This window comes from Labrus mixtus, chromosome 17 (genome assembly GCF_963584025.1).
Source record: "Labrus mixtus chromosome 17, fLabMix1.1, whole genome shotgun sequence".
NCBI lineage: Eukaryota > Metazoa > Chordata > Actinopteri > Labriformes > Labridae > Labrus > Labrus mixtus.
The window spans coordinates 22,019,234-22,042,166 of record NC_083628.1 but is presented as its reverse complement, the minus strand read 5'-3'; the positions used below and the strand labels follow the sequence as shown (position 1 = coordinate 22,042,166).

General features: G+C 38.9%; 2 protein-coding genes across 2 annotated transcripts in view; one reads left to right on the top strand and one right to left on the bottom strand.

Annotated features, from left to right (window-relative positions):
• The first annotated feature begins 1,964 nt into the window (after positions 1–1,964).
• Positions 1,965–5,588, top strand: ssna1 (Sjogren syndrome nuclear autoantigen 1). Its single transcript, XM_061061457.1, has 3 exons — positions 1,965–2,299; positions 3,282–3,481; positions 5,340–5,588. Exons 1-3 carry the CDS (start codon positions 2,248–2,250, stop codon positions 5,424–5,426), a joined length of 339 nt encoding a protein of 112 aa, XP_060917440.1. The 5' UTR covers positions 1,965–2,247; the 3' UTR covers positions 5,427–5,588.
• A 115-nt stretch (positions 5,589–5,703) lies between these two features.
• The window catches only part of tprn (taperin), a 33,441-nt gene continuing 16,211 nt past the window's right edge, over positions 5,704–22,933 (bottom strand). The window contains exons 2-4 of the mRNA XM_061061454.1: positions 13,129–13,327; positions 11,429–11,553; positions 5,704–10,295 (exon numbers count right to left, since the gene is read on the bottom strand). Coding sequence (XP_060917437.1) covers positions 10,233–10,295; positions 11,429–11,553; positions 13,129–13,327 — 387 coding nt within the window. The 3' untranslated portion in view covers positions 5,704–10,232. The remainder of the gene's footprint in view (positions 10,296–11,428; positions 11,554–13,128; positions 13,328–22,933) is intronic.

Genomic DNA, 22,933 nt, shown 5'->3' with positions numbered 1-22,933 from the left:
TTAATTTTATCAAGGACAAAATTATATGACTCAGAAATGTTTCAGACAACAATTCTGGATTTGGTATTATCTGACTACAAATAGAACAATTAAAGTAAAATTATTTTACTCACAGGTTTATTTCTTTTAATGCCTCAAAACTGTTGTAAAATATAGGCTATTAAATACTTTAGAGGATGCAACTACAAAATTAAGAATATTACTTTATTTTCTTGCTTTCGTCATTAGCCTACGTAAAAATAATAATATGAATGCAGTTAAACTATCAGCTGCAAAATGTTTCCGTTGTTTGATAAAATGTAGTATGACTCCCCAAGACTTGCAATAAGATGTATTTTTACACTAAACACACTTACATAATAATCTAAATATATGCCAGATCCATTACATTAAATATAGGCCCACCATATGAAAAAGTTGTGTTCATAACAGAACCCTCAAAATATAGTGTAGGATGTTTACATTTTTAATCTTGAAAGATTGAATTGATTTGTCTTCAGTTCAGATTAGTTCAGATGAAAATGGATCTCTTTGGTATCTTATTTATCATTTATACTGACTCACTGAGAGCTGTTGCTGTTACAGTAAACTATTGGTGCAAAGGGAAGCCTAATAGAGAAAGGAAAAAAACATATTGCGGTAAAGATTTTGAAACAATATTGCCTAAACAGCTGTGGCAGCCTGTGTAACAGGGAAAAACATGCAACTAATCAAATTAAAACTTGTTTAAATGTATTTATTTGGCTTATTTTGAAGATTCTGATGTTGTTTATTCTAGCTCACTGTTAACACGGTTTCCCTTACTTATGAGTTCTCTCAAATAAAGTCATCCACTGTAACTCATTTAATGTGGATGCGTTTTGGCCTTCTGACACAATTCCTTTTTTATATTTCATAATCATCTTTTGGATTTCTATTGTCAGAGATCAAGCTATTTCACATGCAGTAAAATAATTAGGATGATCATGGGCTATAAACCCAGAAATGACTTTATTGATCTAATAAATTCAAGTAAATGCAGCTTGCAAAAAGTTAACAATCAGTTTTGGTAATAATGACACTAACTTCAATTTAAAGTAATGTCTGAGCTCATTATTATAGCTTTAGGCTATATACTGTAATGATGGTGAAGCCTGATTTGCAGTCATCAACTATCCTGGCAAGTTTAATGGAATCAGATTCCTGAGTAATTCAAGTCCAGCTCATTCAAATCTAATACAAATCTTTTATAAAGATAGGCCTGAAGTACAGAAGTTAATCTTCCTCGTAAAAGCAACCCTTTACAATCTTTGTTTAGATCTGACTGTTATGCGGTTGTTGTACCAGTAGGTGTCCTCCTTTGCTTAGTCTTCCTCAGATCAATTCTTCGCACTAACATTCATTCAACAATTCTATTCTACAATTGTACAATTCACAATTATCCAAAGCAACGTACATCAGAGAGTAAGTACAACACAAGCAAGGATCTAGAAAAAAGGGAACAATGTCAGTAAGAGCAAACGATCAGCTTTGAGTCTGATTGGACACACAGGTGCTGACAGGAAGTGACCAGAGGCAAAGCACAACATTGAGGGCAGTTCTTGAGAGCTCTAATCAGTATAGAAACCATCTTATAAGTCATCGTTATCAAACAAAAACCATCGTCACAACCATCATCATCATCAATAATATCGAAACCATCATGGTCAACATTCATGAGAAAATTGCCATTAAGTTACATATTGTCACTAAGAAATAAAAACCAACAGTTGTACAACACATAATACATTTGTTGTTTAAATCCGTGTTCGCACGACCAAATAACGCTCTTTATCCTTAAATGTATTTACACCAGCAGTACATTTTTATGTTTAGCAGTGTAATCTACAGCAACGGCCACAAGGGGGCGCAAGCGCTGCTAGTTACACATGAGTCATTTTGTTTCTGCAGAAGAAGAAGAAGAAGAAGAGGAAGAAGACGAAGAAGAAGAAGAAGCCTCCCGGACAGCCGATAGGTCAGCAGCACCGGTAGAAATCATTTTAGTGCATTTTACTCAGTTGTCTGGGAAACCCGCCATGTATGAATTATCCGATTAAAACTATTTTTATGCCGTTTGGTTTCATGTCCAAGTCAAGGTGCGCGTAGCTTTTTGAGACAAAGAAGTATCTATTCGACCACCGGGAGCTTTTTACCGACTAATCTCCGGAAGTTAATTCATTTTAAACTCAACCTGTAAGGTTAGTAAGTGGAGCGGTGGCGTTATCTAAAATGACCCAACAAGCTGCTGCTCTCCAGACCTACAACAATGAACTTGTTAAGTGTAAGTTTCTTGTTTTCTAAGTTGGCTAAAGTTGTTTACCAGGATGTACAATCATTAAAATAGTTTGATACTGTCGGTAAACCGCAGGTAGATTTGAGATACACTTCAGTGTTTACATTTTGCAGACATATAGTTATTGTATTTTGTATGTATGGTTACCTTTGCTCCACATGAACTCACTCTCTGGTGTTTTTGTAAAAAGAGGTTGATAGTGTTTGTACTGCTCTAGTTTGTCCACCTCATGCTGCCACAGTTCAATCTGATTAACCTGCACAGATTATGCTCAATCCATCAGCTGCAAACCAGCCTTCAGTTCCCTGCAGACCATCATCATGGTTTTGTAATATCAAGAGCAGGTTTCTTATCCCTGTAACACTTGAGTTGTCCTTCTTGTGTGGTTAGAATAAAACTTTAAAATAAACACAAATATTGTTAGCAATATGAGTGTAACATTAGTGCACATGAAATAAGATTACTAGAGGATAAATGTTAACCAAATAAATCAGAATCATGGCTTTTTCACTGACAACTTACGAACAGAAACATCCTGTTACAGGTCAGTTTTCTGTGTATTGTTTGTATTGCTGGTCTGTCTATTTTTCTGAGTGCTTCTGATGCCATACTGCACATTGGGAAGTACTAAACTCTGATGATGTCTGGTTGAGATTTGATCTCTTCCTTTGTTTCTGGTACCAGTCACACAGATTTTCCTTTTGAAACAGATTGATTCATTTTTTCTACCTGTATATCAGAAACATGTAATACAGATATTGAGGGGAAAAAAACAGAAATATCAAAACAGAAAAAGGCAATAAACAAATCCTCATACTTGAAGCTAAAACAAGAGCATGTTTATCAATTTTATTTGAGTAATTGAGCATTCATTATTTTTGGTCATCTTTCTGTTACAGACACATTCATTACCATTCATTAGTGTTAATATTTTATCTAATGTCGGGTGTTAACAATGATTTTATGTCAGGTATTGAGGACTTGTCCTCCAAGCGGGACGAGTTGAACGGTCAGATCAAGCAGGAGGAAGAGGAGAAGGAGCGGCTGCAGCACGACATCCGAGTCCTCTCAGAGAAGCTGAGCCGAGTCGAGGAGAGCCTGTCACAGAGACTCGCCGCACGCGCTACTTTTGACCGCACCATAGCAGAGACCGAGGCTGCATACACCAAGGTGGGTGACTTTTCTAAAATGTTATTTATCAACTGTTTAGATGTGTAAATTATTGGACATTCAGTGGTGATTTAAGTCCACCTAATGCATCAGGATGTTTTTCTTAGGATTCTCACAGAGGGATTAGTTTCAGGTTCATTTAACTGTCTAGTGCCAAAGAAATGTGACTTAAAGATGGTGTCATAAACATGTCCATAAAATCAGTTTAATCCCAGACAATCCAGAAAAAGGTTATAAAAGTATTTCTGAAGACATCATTTCAGAAAATATGAAACGGGAGTTTTAATAATCCTGGAAGGGCTGCAGGAAACTAATGTGAAATCATTCTGTTGATTACTTTCTAAATGTCAGAACAGGGTAAAAAAACAATAACTGTTCTCTCCGCTAATTATATTCCTACACTTTTTATTTGTCCAAAACCAAAAGAGATCAAGCTCACTGAAGACACAAGAAAAGATTCACGCTCAAGAAGCTGGATCAGAGAATTTTGACTTTTTTCTGGAAAATACTCCAACTAATAATTCAGTTAAGTGTTTGGTGATCAATTCAGTTTTTGCCAGCTTTAAGTAACGTTGCATCTCTTGTTTAAAACATAATAAAATCCTACAGTTTATGTTGAGGCAAGTAGCAAACAAAAACAATCTTCAATCTTTATAAAATGCTCAAAAAGCTCTTTAAAACAAAAATCATGTTTTCAGTGTGAACTATTAAGACCTCATGAATTTCACTATTAAACACACCTTTATGTGCTCAGAGAAGTAGAGTTAAAAAAAAAAAAACAACTGCATGCTGCCTAATCACATCTTTGGAGCATCATATCATTTCATGCTTTCATATTCGTAATTGAATATTTTTTGTTTTTTGATTGTTGAAAGACAAATAATATAAAAGATATTTGAGAACATGATCTTGGCCTCTGAGAAACTGGGATGGGTCTTTTGATTCTTTTCTGATGCTGTCAGGAAGACAATTGGCTGATTAATCCATAATCAAGATATTTAACTTGAGGGTTGTGCAGGATGTTGTCAAATAATATTATATACTATTTAAATCCCTTTCATTTTTTAATTCAATAAAAGATTATAAGTAGCATGAAAAAAACATCTCACACTTAACAAGCCTGACACAGTCAAATGTGTGTACAGCAGTACCAGTGCCTGTTGTGCAGCTTATATGACAGGATCAAAATAAAACATTTGACAAAACGAATACACAGCTACATGCTGGTTTAAGTAGACGGTTGCAGGAAAACAGGCATGTAGGCTCTTCACTCTCAGAACTGTGGTGTGAAAAAGTGTTTCATATGAGTGTGGAAGCTCACCTGTGGCTACTGAGATATTGTGGAACCACTTGTACAGTGATCATGGAGGGACAACTGAGTGGGTCATGGTACTCATATGACACAGTAGCAACAGATCCTGACGCCCATAAGAATTAGTCAGAACTTGAACTTTACTCTGCCATGCTCACCCAGCTTTTGTCATATTTCACTGTGTTTTTGTTAACAGGATAAGGGACTGCTTCTGTCGCCTTTTAGTACTCAAGTATTCCTCTGTGGTTTGTACTGTATAGCTGGAGAGGCCCCTCACCATGTTGTCCTTGTGCAGCAGTTTCATCTGCCACAGCCGCACCCCCACTCACTGATGCTGAACTCCCCGAGCCCCCACACTAATCACTGCAAACAAACTCTCCAGAGCTGCTCTTATTAAAAAACAACAAGGCAGTCAGCAGTGCCTGAGCTCCTTCTAAATGACTTTGATAGTACAGACGTCACTGCACGTCATGCAGGTCTTGATTCTACTTTAAATGACTTGCAGTTTTTCTTAAATGTGATGTATGTTTTTGTTTCCATCGATAGATCCTGGAGAGTTCTCAGTCTCTTCTGTGTGTCCTGAAGCGGGAGGCAGGAAACCTCAGTAAAGCCACAGAGACTCGGAGGAAATAGCGTTGATGTCGATGAAAGGTCTCTGAACTCTCATTGTAACCGCGACAACGCTCTTTATCTGCCATTAACAAAGTCTAATCTCCTTGCTGGACCATTTGTAATATACTTGATTGATTTATTGTAAGTTCCTTATTGTAATAAATGTGTTTCTTATCATTACAATGACTCTGTTTCCACCACAACCTAAGCCACTTATCTCATGCTTTTAAACTCTTATTTCACATTAAAAGACAAGCTAAAAGATGTCTCCCAGGATTGAAACGACACATACACAGTATTTACATTTGTTCAAGTCTGCTATTTATTGAGCTTTCATTTGTACAAGTATGACATCACTTTTATTTTTTTCTTTACCCGAATCTTTGACAATAACTTTACAGTAAGCACATCTGCTGAGATGTATACATTTACAGACGAGGGGAAAGTAAAGGGGGAAGAAGATGGAGCTTTTGTGCACAGAGTTGCTACAGCGTGACCAATACAAACTGCTCACTTTGCAACAGGAGTCGACAGATTGGAATAACACACTGCATTAAGAGGCCATGTGTACACTTCAGAAGCCAAGTGGTTTGTTTCTATGTCCCTATGTCCCGGTAATGGCCGTCAGAAGAGTTACAAACGGTGTCATTTAGTTTTACAGAGAGTTATAGATCCCCACAAAGAGAAGACCTCTTTGGTGTTTTGGTCACTGAAGGCATCCGTTACCACAAATGGATCCACTGTAATAAGATGAAAGCCACCACGGCTCCACAGCAGGTCCAGATTAAATTTAGAGAACCATACCAGTGTGTTTGGAGAGTTTGAGCGCCTTAGCTAAAAGTCATGTGGAAGCAGCCATTTGTTTGTCCTAATGGTGTGACAATGTTTTGAATTGACCTTATGATAAGTTATGTGCAGGTCAATTTGAAAAGTGGACTACAGTTCATACTTCAGTAGGGCCTACCTGATCCATTGATAATGACAGTATCAGGCTGATATGGGGCTCTGACATATGTATCTGTATACATTTTTCAATATTTCAGATGAAAGTTTTAGACGTCATAAAAAATTAGAATTGCGGTACATTCTCTTACATTCTCTTATTTGTTGAGAAATTGCGGCACAGTCCATTCAGAAAGATCACATTTTATCCCACTACAACACAGTTTCTCACTGTATTGGTAATGGGTGAATCCTTCTCCTCTAAAGTCAGTATCACTTACAAAATCCCCCTATCAGCTAACCCCTTTTTTTTCAGTACTTGACCCCAAGTTCAGAGTACAAAGACTTGCAGAGTGGTATTTTCAGTTTGATAACTTTGCAAATAAAACCCAGGTTATGCCAGTTTGTAAACACTGCATTACTTGTTTTGCTGCTTGTGGTTAACATATAGCTTGAGGGGAGCGCCGATAGCTTAGTGGTTATGTAGCGCATCACATGTACACAGGCTACAGTCCTAATTGCAGCGGATGTGGGTTCCAATCCATCTTTTGCTGTATGTCATCCCCTACTCTTTCCTCTCAACATTTCCTCTCTCTTCAGCTGTCCTATCCAATAAAGGTAAAAAAAAATAACTGTAATCAAACATAACTTGAGAAATTCAACAAATTGTTAAAGAAAAAAAATGTTTTGAACTGAACAGCATTATAATTCAACGTTTCTTCATGTTCCTGGGATGTCTCATTCAAAGTTTGCTGCTTGATTTTCATGCCATGACAAATAGCGTGGAGCTGAACAGAGATCAGGAATGGTTAGAAAAGCACATTCAAACTTGTACACCACAGTGGTACGGTTTGCAGACTGGTTGGCAGTAATTCAGTTGTTAGTACTTTTTGAGCTCATAGAGAATCACTGGTATGGTCCTTTTGAACATATTGTACATCAAGTCAACTGGCCAAAAACAACACCAGAACAGATATGGGTTCCCTCGGTAAAAAGACAAACCTGTGTGGAGAACTACATTTAAGCGACAGTTTGTGGTCAAAGGCCGACAATCTTAAGACTTTTGATGCAAGGCTGCGGAAAACAGAGTAAAAAAAATTGGACATGGCATTCATTGGCAGTGCATTCATCATGTAGGTTTGAAGAGTTCTTTTCGAGAACGTGACTCGTTCATTTATTATTAAAAAAAAAATTTTTTCTGGCATTTCTTCAAAGTCTTACTCATCTCCTGTATCTGACATACAATCAGTGGTTTTATACAAAAAAGCAGGGGTCAATAGTGGTTACCGTCTCCAATCAAAACTCTTCAACCAGACTTCTTTCTTTTAAGTGCACACTTCATCAGTCGCCTCCTCTGTTCCTTGTCATGAGGTGCAAAACACAGCTAAAAGCATGACAGTGCAAACACGTTTAACATCAAAGACTCCAGACAAAAACTAAACAGATTCATCCGACAAAAACAGTCTTAACATCAACGGAGTATGTTTCATCTGATTGGAGAAAATGAACAAAATAACATACATCGTGTGAAAAATGGTGGAAACTGTACAACAATACTGGTCGAAGGGGTCGATCCTGGGCGGGTCAATATGAATGTGAGGCCGTTACAGCAACACTTTAATCCGTTGGCATTATGAGTGTTAAAAAAATCATCTTGAAACTTGATGCATTCTTGTATATAAAATAATCTTAATAATAAAAAAAAAATTACATTTTCTTTCACATACTAGTTTTGCTTGCGTTCTCACAAAACACGCTAAATCATGAGTGATCATACTTTGTGTTTGTCTTCATACTTCAATGGACGGTCTTCTTTCTCTGTGGAATGTGAGAGTACAAGAGGTCCGACTGGAAAATAAACAACTTGGAAAAAAAACAGTCTGTCGGGGTTGTTTGCACCAGTCTGGTTCCTTTCCACACCAGCACATCTGTTTTTACAAAAATGTCTTATGTACAAGAGCAGGTCTCAGACATGCAAACTTCAACTGTAAGCAGGAATAAATACACAAGAAGCCAGAAAATAAAAGGTTTAACAGCTTTTGATAAATGCACAAGCTGTATATAAGAAGTGGATGTAGCCTTTTCGGTTCAGAAGAGGTGCTAATGAGGAGGACCTAAGCCTTGCATGTTCTCTAATGGCCAGCAGGGGGCAGCTCCACTTGTTTCAAATAGAAGTCAATTTCTATTTCTCCTTTGATTTATCACCTGTGACTGACAAGTTGCTACTATGTCAATCTAGTGGCAGGGATAGAGGCGTAGCAATCAAGCAGTGAACTACGGGGCTGAAAAAGGAAGCCCATGCAGTTCCTTGAATGGCCACATGAGGCTGGTTTAAAGGTTGAGCCTATCTGCAAACAGCCCAATGTCAAAATGCCCGACTTTACAACAGATAAAAACATGTTTACAGCATGGTATAAAAAAGCTTTTTTCCACAGAAGCTTATTTTCCCATCCATGAAACTGACCCTGTTAATTATGTTTAGGTATATAATTATAGAAAATGAGGGACGTGGTGATGTGGAGCGACAGGTGAATGCCAAGCAGCAACAGCCAGTGAGCCGATACTGAAGTGCCAAAAAAACCCTGCAGTTCCTCGAGTGTCCACCTTGAGCAGATGCTGTATAAGCTCCAGTCTTTTGATGAAATGTGGTCACTTCTGACCTAAAGGAAAAACTACATGGACAACCCAAGTGTCAAACTCAAGACTTCAAAGATGTAGTTTATAAACCAATGAGTGATGTCATGCTTTTTACATCCACTTCTTACATACAGCTGATGTGATAAACATGACGTGACACAGATATCTTGATAGAGATTATACAGAAACATTCTACAGTATGATGTTTTTGTTTTTCAACAGCAATACGGACATACAGACATTGTTGGCCAAGGTCACTTTTTTTCAAGCTTTTCAATCAAGAATCAGAGCTCCAGCTGATTGACAGGTCATCTTCCCTGGGCTGCATATTACGGCCCCCCTGTCACAGATAAGGGGGGAAAGGGGGGATTGTTGAAGTTTGCTTGCCAACAAGACTCTCCTACAAAAACGTCCAGCAGCTTCAATACAGCATCATTTGCCAGAAAACATACAAAAACTAAAAAGGCATACAGAAGCTTTACAGTAAGAGAAACAAACATGCAGATACAAAAACAACAAAAGACAGAAACTACAATTGTGGCACCCTTTAACCATTTCTTTTTGTTTTTGTGTCTCAGTCTGCCAGCGATCTACACAGGCGGATACCTCCTCAACATCCTCTGTCTTTGGAGACGTCTCCATGATAACACTGAGCTCTGTCACCGTGGCATTAAGCATACATGGGCACTGTCGGCTTTCTGTTCCTCTGCTCCTCCTTTACGCGTCAGCATCCTACAACGAGTGACTTACATTTTGAAGACGTGGACGCACTTCTTCCAGAGTGTGGAGAGGAAAACAGTCGTCTCCCATGGATTTTGATAAATCGCTTCAATTTTTCTGCCAGATATTTTGTGCGTGAGGATGAGGAAGAGAAGGGGGGCTGACAGATCAACTGTCCAGGATTTCAGGGGAAAGACAGTCCAGCTGCTTTTTGGGAACAGATCAGGAACAAAGTGGGATTCAAACACAGGCCACCTGACAAAAAAGCTGCTCTGTACTGATATGCAGTTGATAATGTGGCGTGCGGTGGTACCGTGGCAGGGAATCAGCCAGAAAAAAAAAACAAAAAAACAAAACACTTTGTATGTCCTGTCTGATCAGGATGGTGTGCTTAGTGACGGCTGGAGTGTAGAGCTGAAGGCAGTTCAGGCCCAAGGTGTCATAGACCTCGCCGGGCTCTGTCTGCAGTCTGGTCCCACAGGTGAGATGCTACTGTACAGCTGATTGGTTCGACTGATAAGAAGTAAATCAGAAGTAAAGCGCAGGCTCGCTGCTGTAGTCGGACAGGGAGGAGCTGTCTGCCGGTGTGAGCTGAGGGGAAAAGACACAATTTAAATGTTTAGAACGCTATAATCAGCACACTGAAAGCTCATGTCATTACAGCAGTTGTGTTATTTTTCATCATACCATGTTTTTGTAATAATAAGTAATTTCTTTTAGCATTACACTCCCACACATTTATACTTGAGATTTAAGCATTCTACTATTTAAATGTACTAATATTTAGAAATGATGTCTTCTTCAATTGGAGCCACATTTACATTTAAAGGTCACATATTTGACTCCTTGTCAACCAATTTAAATAAGTCTCAGTGGTCCCCAAAACATGTGTGTAAAGTGTCTTGTTCTAAATCCACGCTGATCCTGTATTTGATCATGTCTATAAACCCCTCTATTTCAGCCCTGCTCAGAACAGGCTGTTTCTGTGTCTGTACCTTTAAATATGTAAATGAGCTGTGCCTGACACAGTTTAAGGTGGAAAGGTGTATTCAGAGGACAGAACAGACACCTAGCTGTGGGAGTGTCACCCACCTGGGGGAGGGGTTACTTATTTTAATTTTTTTTTTTTTAATTGCTTATCTCAGATTTGAAATATTCCAGTTTTCTCTGTTGTGAGGGACTGTGTTGAATGTTGCTTGGACGAAACAAGACGTTTGAGGCTATCCGCTTCTCGAGGAACTTTTGATTTCCTTCTTCAGTTTTTCTAACTTATAGTCAAGACTTGCCTTTTTCTCTAGGAAAAAGTGGGCATAATTACTCCATGCCTCAAAGAATACTTCATCATCCCAATATATAAAAAAAAGTAGACCAAACTCATGTTCATGCATTTTGCACAACGATAGGCTGACAATCTCAAAAGCAATCAATACATTAATTAGAATAGACAGTCAACAGTTCTTAAAAGAAAAAGGTTATTTGAAAACATAAAGCAAAAGTCATCAAACCATCATATATGGAAAGTTACTGAGATGATTTTATTAAGAAAACACTTAATTGGACCATCTTTGGACCATCTATTCCTGCCTTACTGTGGCTCTCTGGCCTTTTTCAGAACCCATGCAGTAAATGAAAAACTGGGACCAAGTCAAATGATAGTACTTAGCTCTCCACAGTAGAAACAGTAAACAGGTTAAAGTCTGATGAATGAAGGAGTTGTATCTCACCATAACCTCCTCTGTTATCTCCGTCTGTTGACCGGTGTTTTCTTCCTGGTAAACACTCTCTTCATGTTTCTGCTCCTGCCACGTGTTAAAGTCCACCGAGTGCTTGGGGACGTAGCTGGCAAGGTCTGCAGACAATAAAGAGACATCACTAAAATGTACAATACATTTCTTTCTCTGTGTATTGTTGTTACTGTTAAACCTGTTTTTTTTTTAGCATTTTGATATTTTGTGTATTCAAGTGTTAGTATTTAAGTACCACCATTTGTGCAAAAGAAGATTAATAAGGTACATGTCGGGTCATGATTTCTCAGAGCTATTTAAAAAAAGTAGCTGTTGCTGCTGAGGTCAAAACTAGACAGACATTTAGTTCTCCTCACATTTTGTTAACTTTAGTTCACAATTTGCCCAGTAGGGGTCTCTGTCATCATACCTAATGTTGTTCTGCAACCTTTGAGAGTCCTCCTTCATTTAATAACACCTTATTGTATTCCCATTTGTAGTTGTTTGTATTTACTGAATAAAAAAAAAAAATCATTTTTAAAGATGAATTCTTCCGAGTAGCCAGTGTGTAAATCTCGCTTTCAGAAGAGAAAACAGCTGCTTTATGTATTTGTATTGATTGTCCTACAAAAAGTGTGAAAGATGAACCATGGCTGAACTCTGAAGCTAAAAGTCTTTGAATCCCACTGCAGTACGCATTTTAAACGAGGCCAGATAGACAACACTTTTAAACGTTTATTTATCTTTTTATGGAGCTTCTGGTTTGATTTTATGATTCTGTGAGTCTAATGGGTGTGAATGTTTGTGAATGTTAATTGAGTCTCAAACCAAAGGTAATATCAGTCTCTATGTGACAGACAATAACTTTTTTTTGAATCCTGAGTCATGAAATAGAGTTGGTGGATCCATGAATATGTATAAAGAATACAGGACTAGAACAAAAAATGGTCACAAAATCTACTCAGAAAGGCCTCTGTGCCTCTGACTCAGGTAATAATATACATTAAGAGTAGAGCTGCAATAATGAGTCAGCTGATTGATAAATGGATTTAAAGAAAATCAATGACCAACTGTTTTGACAATCAACTTATCTTAACACATTTCTGGTTTCATCTTCTTTAATATAATCTTATAAATGATTCAAAGGGATTTGCTGCTTTCTCTCTTATTTACAAAATAAGAAGTGTTTCAAACACAATGATTCTAGTATGCTGTGACGAGAGGAAGCAGTATATCACTTTAGGCTCGAGATCATTTATAATGAACATCACAACTTTTACACACACGGAACATTTACTACCACATGTGGACAGATTAAAAATAATATAATGAAATGAAAGCAGGTAGCATCACTGCCTCCCTGATCTTCTGTTTAATTCTCGTTACACTGCACTCTGTTTTTGAATATTATACTCATGCACATACCTGCACAACTCCTCCATTGCACTTTTTGTCAGAAGGAGCACTGCTGTTTTATAGCTTCTTATTATTTTTTCCTTCCTCCTTTGCTAATGTTTTTCACTAAAACACTCAACACACACACACACACACACACAGTCCAATGACTTGTATGTGTAAAGGTACTTGGCAATAAAAAATGCTTCAGATTTTTAATATGGCTATGAATGACCCATGATGGTACGAGCTGGACTTAAGAGTGCAGGTAGATCCTCACTTCATCTAGTGTCTCATGATCTTACCGTTGCTGTTATTCAGGTGTGTTGGCGAGTTGGCGAAACTGGGACGAGGGATGTGTATGCGTCCCACCATGCTTGGCTGTTCATCCGCCACCTTCCCGTCTTGTCTCTCCCCCTCGTCCTCCTCCCCGCTGTCCCAACTGGTCTCTGACGGATACTCGTACGTACTCTTCAGGCTGGACTCGTTGAAGGAGATCTTTAGCTGCAGAAGACACAGAGCAGAATTAGAATGAGCATCCAGCTATTCTCTCGTTCATGTTATTGAAATATTTTGATACTTTTTTTGACTCTCCTGGAAAGTGTAATTCATAAAACACAAGACAATGAAAAGCAACAAACAACATTATCAGTACTAATGGATACACTACTGTTTTTCTTCTTCTACTTAGTAGTTAATAGATGATGCTGCGGGCTTCTCCTGCCTATATATTTCACAGGCAGCATGAAAGAGCTAATAACGTCAGTAAAAAGCAAGATGCATGTACATGTCATTTGGGGTTAGTTGTGAAAACAGAATGAAGACAGACCTTTGACATGTGTTTCTATTTGTGCATCTTTTATGAACCAATATGACTTTGCAAAGGTACTCATAAGGCTGCTTTCTAAACCATTGAGTTTACTAGTGGCTATCTAACATTTTCATGAATTGTGGATCATTTTTGGAGCAGAACCGATATCTGCTCATCCGCCATGCTCTGCTGTTTGTGAAGTAGAGCGCGTGAGAGGATTGTAAATGAAGAGTCCAATGATGACAATCATTCTTAATCACTCCATGCAGTTTTTATCGCTTCATATGTTCTTTAAAAACGATTCATATCAGCTCATACTGGAAACCATAAAAACCAATACTAGAAATGTCATAGTCCGAAATCTGATAACATTACTGGTTTACTGTTTGATATCAGTCTCTAAAAAGGAGAAACTGATTCCCAATGAAAGACTTCTCTTCAAACCTAAAAGATGCTTTAGCCACTGTGGTCAGTTTATGAAGAACATTTTGTGATCAACTCTGGTATGTTGTTTTGTTAAATCCCTAAAATGTTATGAATACTGTTAATAAGAGACAAATATAAATATAAATGTGAATTTAAATTTGTATTTAATTTAATGTCATTTTGCACTTTATTTTGAAAGGGTTCCTGGTCACTGTAAAGCAGCCACCTGTTTTGTGTCTGCAGACCTGCTCTTTGTTCAGCAGCCACGTGTTTACAGAGAAAACAAACCCCTGCTGTTGACTGTTTACTTGCTGAATAGTGTGGTAGAGAAGACAAACTTTACAAGCGTCAGCCAAGGTTTAAATGTATCGGACATCTTTACATCCCACAGCTCAGATTCTCTAACATCTCAGAGTCATCAGTCCCCTTTAAGCCTGCAGCAGTTTACGAGCACGGTGAACAGTAACTGGTTTACCTTCCTTATTGCTCTGTAATTACTGATCACGTGTCTCCGCTCTTCGCTAACTCTGCAGTTATGCCAGTTTAGTGAACCAGCTACCTCATAACTTATTCAGCAGAGCTTTTAATTGGGATTCTTGGAGAGCCAGCTGCAGTTTGTTTAGGCCATGTCTGCAGCGTCATGTACTGTACTTTCTGTGTGTCCTCTAAGTGGGCCAGGTGGCAGCCTCGCAGGAGCTCGGGGGCCTGTGATTGATTGTCTCAGAGCGTCCGCTGCAAGACATGTCTGTTTGGCAACGCTTCAGTGGTCTGCAAACATAGATCCAGGGGGGGGGGGAGTGAGACGGGCCCTTGCACTTTGTTGCACCATGTAATCCAACATGAATGGCACCTCTGCCGTCAGAGATTTGAGGGGTTTCAGCTGTCAGACGCTCACAGAGTTTTTATTCTCAAAGGAGACATCTCAACCCTTTAAAGGAAGAGAATGGAAAGTTCTCTGATCAGTAACTGAGGCAGTCACATCGTTAAGAAACATTCAGAGTGAATTTGATGGAAGTGAATTGAAAAAAAGGGAAACAAGGATCAGTATCATGTCATGAAGGGAAAGCTTTACTGTCATACAAAGATGTCACGTTAAAACAAGAAATATTATGTGTTATAACAGGACAAGTTCGTCTCTGGCATGCTGTTTGCATGTACGCCTTCTGTTGATCACTACCATTATTATAATACTGACATATAAATATATCTATGATCCAAACATCCTGCTGATCAGGACGGTGCATGTTCACCTCTCAACAGAGCAAGATGTCTCACTCTAGCTGATTCAATCATCACCTAAAAAATATGTGCATCAACCTACAATCATTAATTCTTTAAGTGTGTTCAAATACAAGACCAGCATGAATAACAAAGCTGACACACAGCTACAGTATAAGTGCAGCATAAATACGACGCGCTATGATGATAAGTTCCATGTTGTAACAAGAATAATTTGTTTGCTGCACTTATTCAAATTATTTTTATATAACATTAAAACCATCTTAATGCAACACAGGGCTTTTTACAACATGATACAGAATACTTTGTTTGTCTTTTTCCTGGCATGGAAGAATTATTCTAACATTTTGAACCACGTGTCACAGAAACAGAAAATAAACTAGTGAGTCCTAAATTAATGCACAATTGTTACAGGTTTGTTTCCTCTATTCAGAGCTAATTGGAGGAGTTTTTGTTAACTATATTCTGTTACATTTTAATGCATTTGATTTATTTTATAATTATGTGTCAATAATTGTTTTAATGCACTCACAAACCTGACAGAATAGCACTAACGTCACACAGTCTACCAGTATAGCAGCTCATTGGTGATGTTCAGGAGATGAGGAGCAAAAAAAGTTTCTTATGCAAAGAGGAAAATTATCTTTCAATGTCTGGTAAAAACAAAAATTAGAAACATATTGTCTTGTAAGAAAATAAGAGAAATTCATGTGCAGTAGAATAACCTCCAAATTCACTTTCACTAAGACTACCATTAGCCATAAAACCTGTGTGTTTAATGGCACGTATTGAGCATAAGGGTGATTTACATGTGTCATTTTCCATATCGCAACAGAAAAAATGTACATTATTAAAATGACTGAATGACGGGCCGCCGGTTGTGTAGTGGTTAGTGTGCGTGCCGCAAATGTGGAGGCTGTGGTCCTCCTTGCAGACGGCCCGGGTTTGGGTCGTTCCCTACCCTCTCTCCCCGATTTCTGACTCCGTCCACTGTCCTGTCTCTGGAACTAAAGTAAAATCTTAAATAATGACTGAATGACTGAAGAGCTGGGCTTCTGGGAACATTTTTGTAGTAGATTTTCATTTCAAAGCTTAGCAGAAAATGCTGTTTTGTTGAGATCAGGATTTGAATTGAAATGCCAGTAATTAATCAAATGAAATATAATAAAACATGAAACCACTGCTGCTAACTGTTCTTTTGGTGTCTTACAAACCTACGAGGGTTGGGCCTTTTTCAAAGTACACGACATGCAAATAACAGACAATCAAAAATATCCATCAATCGAAAAAACCTCTGACGTATGCTGACCACATGTAGGTGCTGCACACTCAAAAGGCTTCATTATCTTCTCCTGAGTTGCCATGGAGACGACAGGCTAAAAACACACACAAACACATAACAGCAGGTTTGTCTGTCAGCTGACTGCTCTTTACATACTGTACCTGGCTCCATCCACTCTGCAGGCCGTGATCTAAATCTGCAGTAATCTCCATCACAAGGCCGCGAGCCAGCGGCCACTCCAGTCAGACTTCACACTTAACCTCCATTTCAAAACGACCGGCTTTTTACTTATCCTTTATGAATGTGTTACGGTCTATTCCCTGCTATTATAGTAACATTTTAGATGTTACTTGTGTTACTCTGAATGTGCTTGCCCAAAAGTGTTGTGCACACTTAGAACCAATGTTTTTGTTACTTGTTAACCTGGAAGTAAAACAGATTTAGACTATTCACTTTTACAGACACCATCAAGTTCTTCCAAAGCTTCTGGTGCTTAAGACCAGGGGCATATAAGTTTAACAGGTCTTTGTAATAAATTAAAAAATGTATATTCAATGTTTTCAGACATAATCATGTTATGATGATTTAATAAGCCCAGTAGGCCTTATCCCGGCAGCAGAAGCCAGGCTCTCGAGTAGACGGAGCTCCCCCAACCTACAGCGAGGTGAACTGGCACTAATACCACCCGAAGTCCCTGATGCCCAGCCACTACCATCGGACTGTGTCGTCCCCACAACCATCACCTGATGCCCAGCCACTACCATCGGACTGTGTCGTCCCCACAACCATCACCTGACACCCAGCCACTACCATCGGACTGTGTCAACCCCACAACCAACACCTGACGCCCAGCCACTACCATCGGACTGTGTCAACCCCACAACCAACACCTGACACCCAGCCACTACCATCGGACTGTGTCAACCCCACAACCAACACCTGACGCCCAGCCACTACCATCGGACTGTGTCAACCCCACAACCATCACCGTCCTCATTCACGCACAGCCTACTCCAACCTCCACCTCAGCAGCAAGGAAGTGTGGAATACAAAGAAGAAATCCTTCCTGCATATCATCCCTTCTGCTCTTTTGTAAAGCGTCTTGAGATAACACTTGTCATGAATCGGCGCTATACAAGTAATGATTGATTGATTGATTGAATAGGTGTTGACATTCAACTAGTTCTAATAAAATATGTTTCAACTCTTGAGATACTGATATCAGTGAGCAGGCTGATCCAGCTGGTATGTGCGTCAGGCGGCAGTGTGCAGAAGTCCCAGATCAGTCCGTGAACTCAGTGAACTCATAAGAAGCCTTCAACAGCAACCTTTTATCCAATTACATGTTAAAGGAGAACTCCAGTATTTTTAAACCTGGGCCCTATTTATTGCCTTGAGTATCATTGACTGATGATCAGCACATCAAGTTTTAGATTTCTTCAGCCACACACCTCATAACAGACTGTAATGGTTGTAATCTAATCCCCGTATAAAATCTGCTTCATCAAGGTAATCTGCTTCAATTTGACCACTAAAAGCTGAGGGGTTTGTTTTCAAGTTGTCTTATATCTTTACAGAAAGGATCCCCAACAGAGACAGACCTCTCAGTTGAAGAATAAATACATATTTTTTAACAGAAATAGATGCTGCATTGCTCAGTTCATAGCTACCAGAGCCCATTGAAGAAAACACACTGTATGTTTAACTTGGATAACATGGGAGTTGCTCGTCCACCACTACCTGGATGGATCGTTGTTTCAAATGGCATTATGGATGCCACATAATATTTATGTAACAGTTAATAATGAAAATACAAAGTGGTTGAGGTTGAACGATACAATACTATACGATATGATACGACTTGGTCTAATACGATACAACACAACACGATGCAATAAGATACCATACCAAAGATGTGATGCAGTGCGATAAGATCGAATACGATACAATATGATGTGATGTGATTCAATTCAATGCGATACAACACGAGTCACAATATGATACAATATGACAATATCACTATACTAGGCAGTGGTAGGAATGTGATTCCTGTGTTCTACTGAAATGATGTACAATTTTTAAGGGCTAGATGCTTCTCTCGAACTTAACCGTAGCATTAAAAAGTTCTCTTCATAGCCGCCTGAATCTATTCACAAAAAACTGTAATTTTATCGTGTAGAAAACAAGAATTGCATTTCTATTGTTGGCTCAACCCTGTAATATTTCTATTACTGTGTGTTGCACAAATATTATGTCTCTTATGTATGACCATTTAAAACATCAATCCAAGTAGTAGTAGACGAGTAACTCCAATCGATTGAAAGTTTAAATGACATTTTTGTAAATTGAGTCGAGTGGCTTTGATAAGAGCGATTATATGCGTTTTTTTTATGCAGCAGAAGCATCAAACTATTTGAAGAAGTTTTAACTAATGTAGAAAAACAATCACAGCCTGTAAGTGGTCAAAACAACGATCTGCTTAATTTGCACATAAGGATTACATTACCATTACAGTCTGTTTCTTTTAGCAGCTGGCTGAAGCAAACTTCTGGAGCAATACCAAAACTTTTTGCAATTGTTAGTCATTCAGACCTGAAACTAAGTTAAAGAAGGATCCAGTCTAAGAATGATCAGAATTTCCCCGTGGGTTTAATGCATGTAATCCTGCGCTCTCTCTCTCTCTCTCTCTCTCTCTCTCTGTGTTGTATGAATGTACTTTTGTTCAGCTTTCATACATTCCTTCATGAAGTGTGTCAAGGTTTCAAGGTCAGTTATATATTTAAAACCTAAAATACGTTTGTCGGAACAATCAAGATAATAATTCATAAGACAATAAGTGATTACAAATTTACGGGTTTGAAGGTCCCTATATTCAGCTGTCAATGTCACATGTTCATTTTCTGATTTAGAAAAAAAGTCAAGGTCGTAATAAGACTTACCTGTCCCTTACTTATACTGATAAGACTACAGGAAGTAAAAATATGCTTCCAGCAAGACTCTTTTTCTCATATTGTTTCCTGCTGAAAACCAGGCTACAGTGATAATTAGCCATAATAAAAGCACATATACCTAAACACACCTGATCCTGAGTCAACAGATACAGGCTCTCTGACACTATATAACCATGTCCAAACAGACCTCGGTCTTATTTTTAGCCTCAGCACCTCCTTATTTAGTTCCTGTGTGTGTGAGATCTTACACAACAAAAAGTGTTTCCTGGCTTAACTGGCATCCGGTTTTAGAGGAAGTCTCTGGTTGCCAAAATAGTCTATCAATAAATCAGGCTAGCTGCTGGGCTCGCTTCCTCTTTCACCCTCTTTCACATTTCTTTTTTTATGTGGTCCACCTCTCTCATGAGACTCTGGTGAGATGGTACTTCTCTGTAATGTCTCCATCACTGTTCTCTCTCTCTCTCTATCTGACTTAAGATTTGAGCTCTCTGTCTGCAGCAATAAACCAACTTAGAGGGGACATCTCCCGGCCCGCTGCAGCTCCTATTTGAGCTTCAGTTGTGGCTCCTTTTCATCTCTCTGATAAAAGCCGGCATCGCAGAGGCAGAAGTGATTCGTCTTCTGTCCTCGGGCTGTGGGTCGGGCCAAAGGAAGCCAGACTCAGGCTTGCTGTCTTTCTCATTCACCACAGGGTGCTCAGACAGGAAGCTGCAGCTCTGACAGGGGCCACCAACAAATGATTAACTAAACTGGTTTTGTTTTTTATTCGTCAAGAACTGACTGTGCACTGTGCAGCACAGTATATGTGTGCACAAGGCCAATGCTTAGTCTGCTCTTGTTCAGTGAACTGATGGGAATTTTCTTTTCTTCAAATGCAACTTTAATGTCTGCAGCAAAATGCTCAACATGTTCCATCAGTGAGAGTGCTGGAGACTCAGACTGAAGAAACCGATAAAGAAAGCTGGGTCTGTTGTGTGCCTATAGCTTTTGCTGGTAGTTGAGACTAGTATACTTACAATCGTGCACAATGTCTACTACCCCCTTCATAACGTGCTACACAAACTGAAGAGCAACAGAGTGATTCACCCCCGCTGCTTAAAGAAAGATACAGGAGGTCTTTCTATCAGAATTTAGAACACATCGGAACAGACACTGAGCCGGTCTCATTATCCTCTAACCTCTGCACTAAGCACTCTGCTCTTTGCACAACTGCTTGTATACTTGAATATGTCCTCATATATGCACATATGTTATCTATTTTATATTATAATACATTATTTCTATTGTATCATATTGTACTACATTATATCACATTACTATATCTCAGTATTATCATTACACTTATTTAACATGAGATATGTCTCTTGTGCCTTATCTATCTTATATAATACTGAACATACATTCCTACACATCCATACTGCTCTAGATATTTATATAAACATAGTTATCCCACTTTATCCTCTCTGCACGATACATATGGTTATAGAATATCAAGGATGAATGATGATAATTGAAGATTACTGACTGCACGTTACCTAATGTGTAAATATGATCTCCTTGGTCTGAGTTCACCTTCAGACTTGCTGCTCTTGTTTTCATTTTATTTTAATGTTTAGTTTTGTATTTTTCTCCTTTTTCTCCTTTTGTTCAGTCATTGTGTGAGTGTCAGAATCTGACATTACTGCAGAAAGTTAATAAAAATGCAACTATCACACAAAATCAGAAAATCAGAAGCTAAGCTCTTATTCAAATCTCAACTGTAAACATTTATTCAACATTGCTTTAACAAGTAGCTTTTGTTTGACTCTTGTCTTTTACATTTTTGGATAATGTAAACAAAACAAAACAATGCATAAAGTGTCTTATGCATTGTTTTGTTAACAAATCTTGCACATATTTATTTGTAGTTAGCACACAGCTGTTTATTTCTATAATGTTTTCTATTATGTTTTGTTTGTTTTTTATTTGTTTGTAGTATTTGCACTTGTTTTAAGATGCCTGTTATGCATTAATTTATTCTTCTGTTTTGTTGATTTATTTTAAAGCACTGTGATTTAAAGGGGAGTGAAGGAAATGGAGAGAAGATTTGAGAAGAAAAGAAAACCCTTACGACAAAACACTTCAAGAAGTTATTATAGTCATTTCAGCTCTGTGGGGTTTTTGCTTGCTGTAAAAGTGGTTTTGAAGCTGAATAGAAAATGAAAAGGACTTGTAAAGACAGTGGTTTCCTGCTGAGTGTGAAGCTGTTGCAACTTCAACACAACTAGACTTCAGACATCAGAGGGGGAAGAGACCCAGCACGTCGGAGAAATAGTTCTGCAGAAATGTATTCCACAAGTTCTTTTCACTCAAGTTTCATCAGCTCTGTCTTTTTCTTGTTTGTATGTTGGTTCATGAGGCACAACGGGACGTGAGGAAGACGGACAAAGGGAGAAGCGAGGGAGAGGAGAGAAAGAGGAGCGTCGGCAGATTAGATTATGTCTTCATGATTGTGCCTCGGCCAATGGTGCGAGATGGGAGCTTTGCCAGGCATTTTTCCAGGCCACCCAGACTAGCGTGTCCTCATTTGGTGAAAATTGGTTCCTACTGAATAGACACACACACACACTCTCTATCTCTCTCTCTCACACACACACACACACACACACACACACACACACACACACACACACACACACACACACACACACACACACACACACACACACACACACACACACACACACACACACACACACACACACACACACACACACACACACACACACACACACACACACACACACACACACTGAAACAAGGAGGGTGATTTCCTGCCAGTGCCAGTGCTGATCTGGTTGAAATCAAAGCTGCTGAGTAATACTGGAGCTACGACACTATAGCAGAGCGGAGGGTGCGGTAGCATGTTAGTTTTTCATTTGTTGTGTATCTAACTATGTGTGCATGCCAGGTGATAGAAGGCGTGGGGTCTAAGGTCATGTTGGTATCAGGTGTGCACCTGCTCACATACATTTAAGTGTGGCACCTGATGTCTCCCCTGTACCTCATATGGCCTGTCAAAGTCCTCTAACAGGCCTAAAGGTGTGTACCCGCTCCAAGGAGATGAGCAGGTGCCTGATTAGAGCTAATCTCCAGCCGGGCAGATAATATTAGCACAGCACCACAATGAACCGACTGAGGAGTTTAGCTGCAGCTGCATTGGCTCCTGGAGACAGGGGATAATAAAGCCTGCATGTACTCAAACAAAGCGTGTTGTGCACCTCTCCACTGTGCTGGTAAATGAGGATTATAGAGTGAACTACAGAGGACATCACTAATGGGAACAAAGTGACGGCTGCATCACCACTGATCAGACGTAGAAGATATTCTTTGGACAATTTCAAAAAGACTGCTTTCCTTTT

Excerpts from the sequence above, each read along its gene's own strand:
- ssna1 (XM_061061457.1), top strand. The coding sequence starts at position 2,248 with ATGACCCAACAAGCTGCTGCTCTCCAGACCTACAACAATGAACTTGTT. Across the intron at positions 2,300-3,281 it reads CAACAATGAACTTGTTAAGT|GTATTGAGGACTTGTCCTCC; the intron begins GTAAGTTTCTTG and ends ATTTTATGTCAG. Across the intron at positions 3,482-5,339 it reads CCGAGGCTGCATACACCAAG|ATCCTGGAGAGTTCTCAGTC; the intron begins GTGGGTGACTTT and ends TTCCATCGATAG.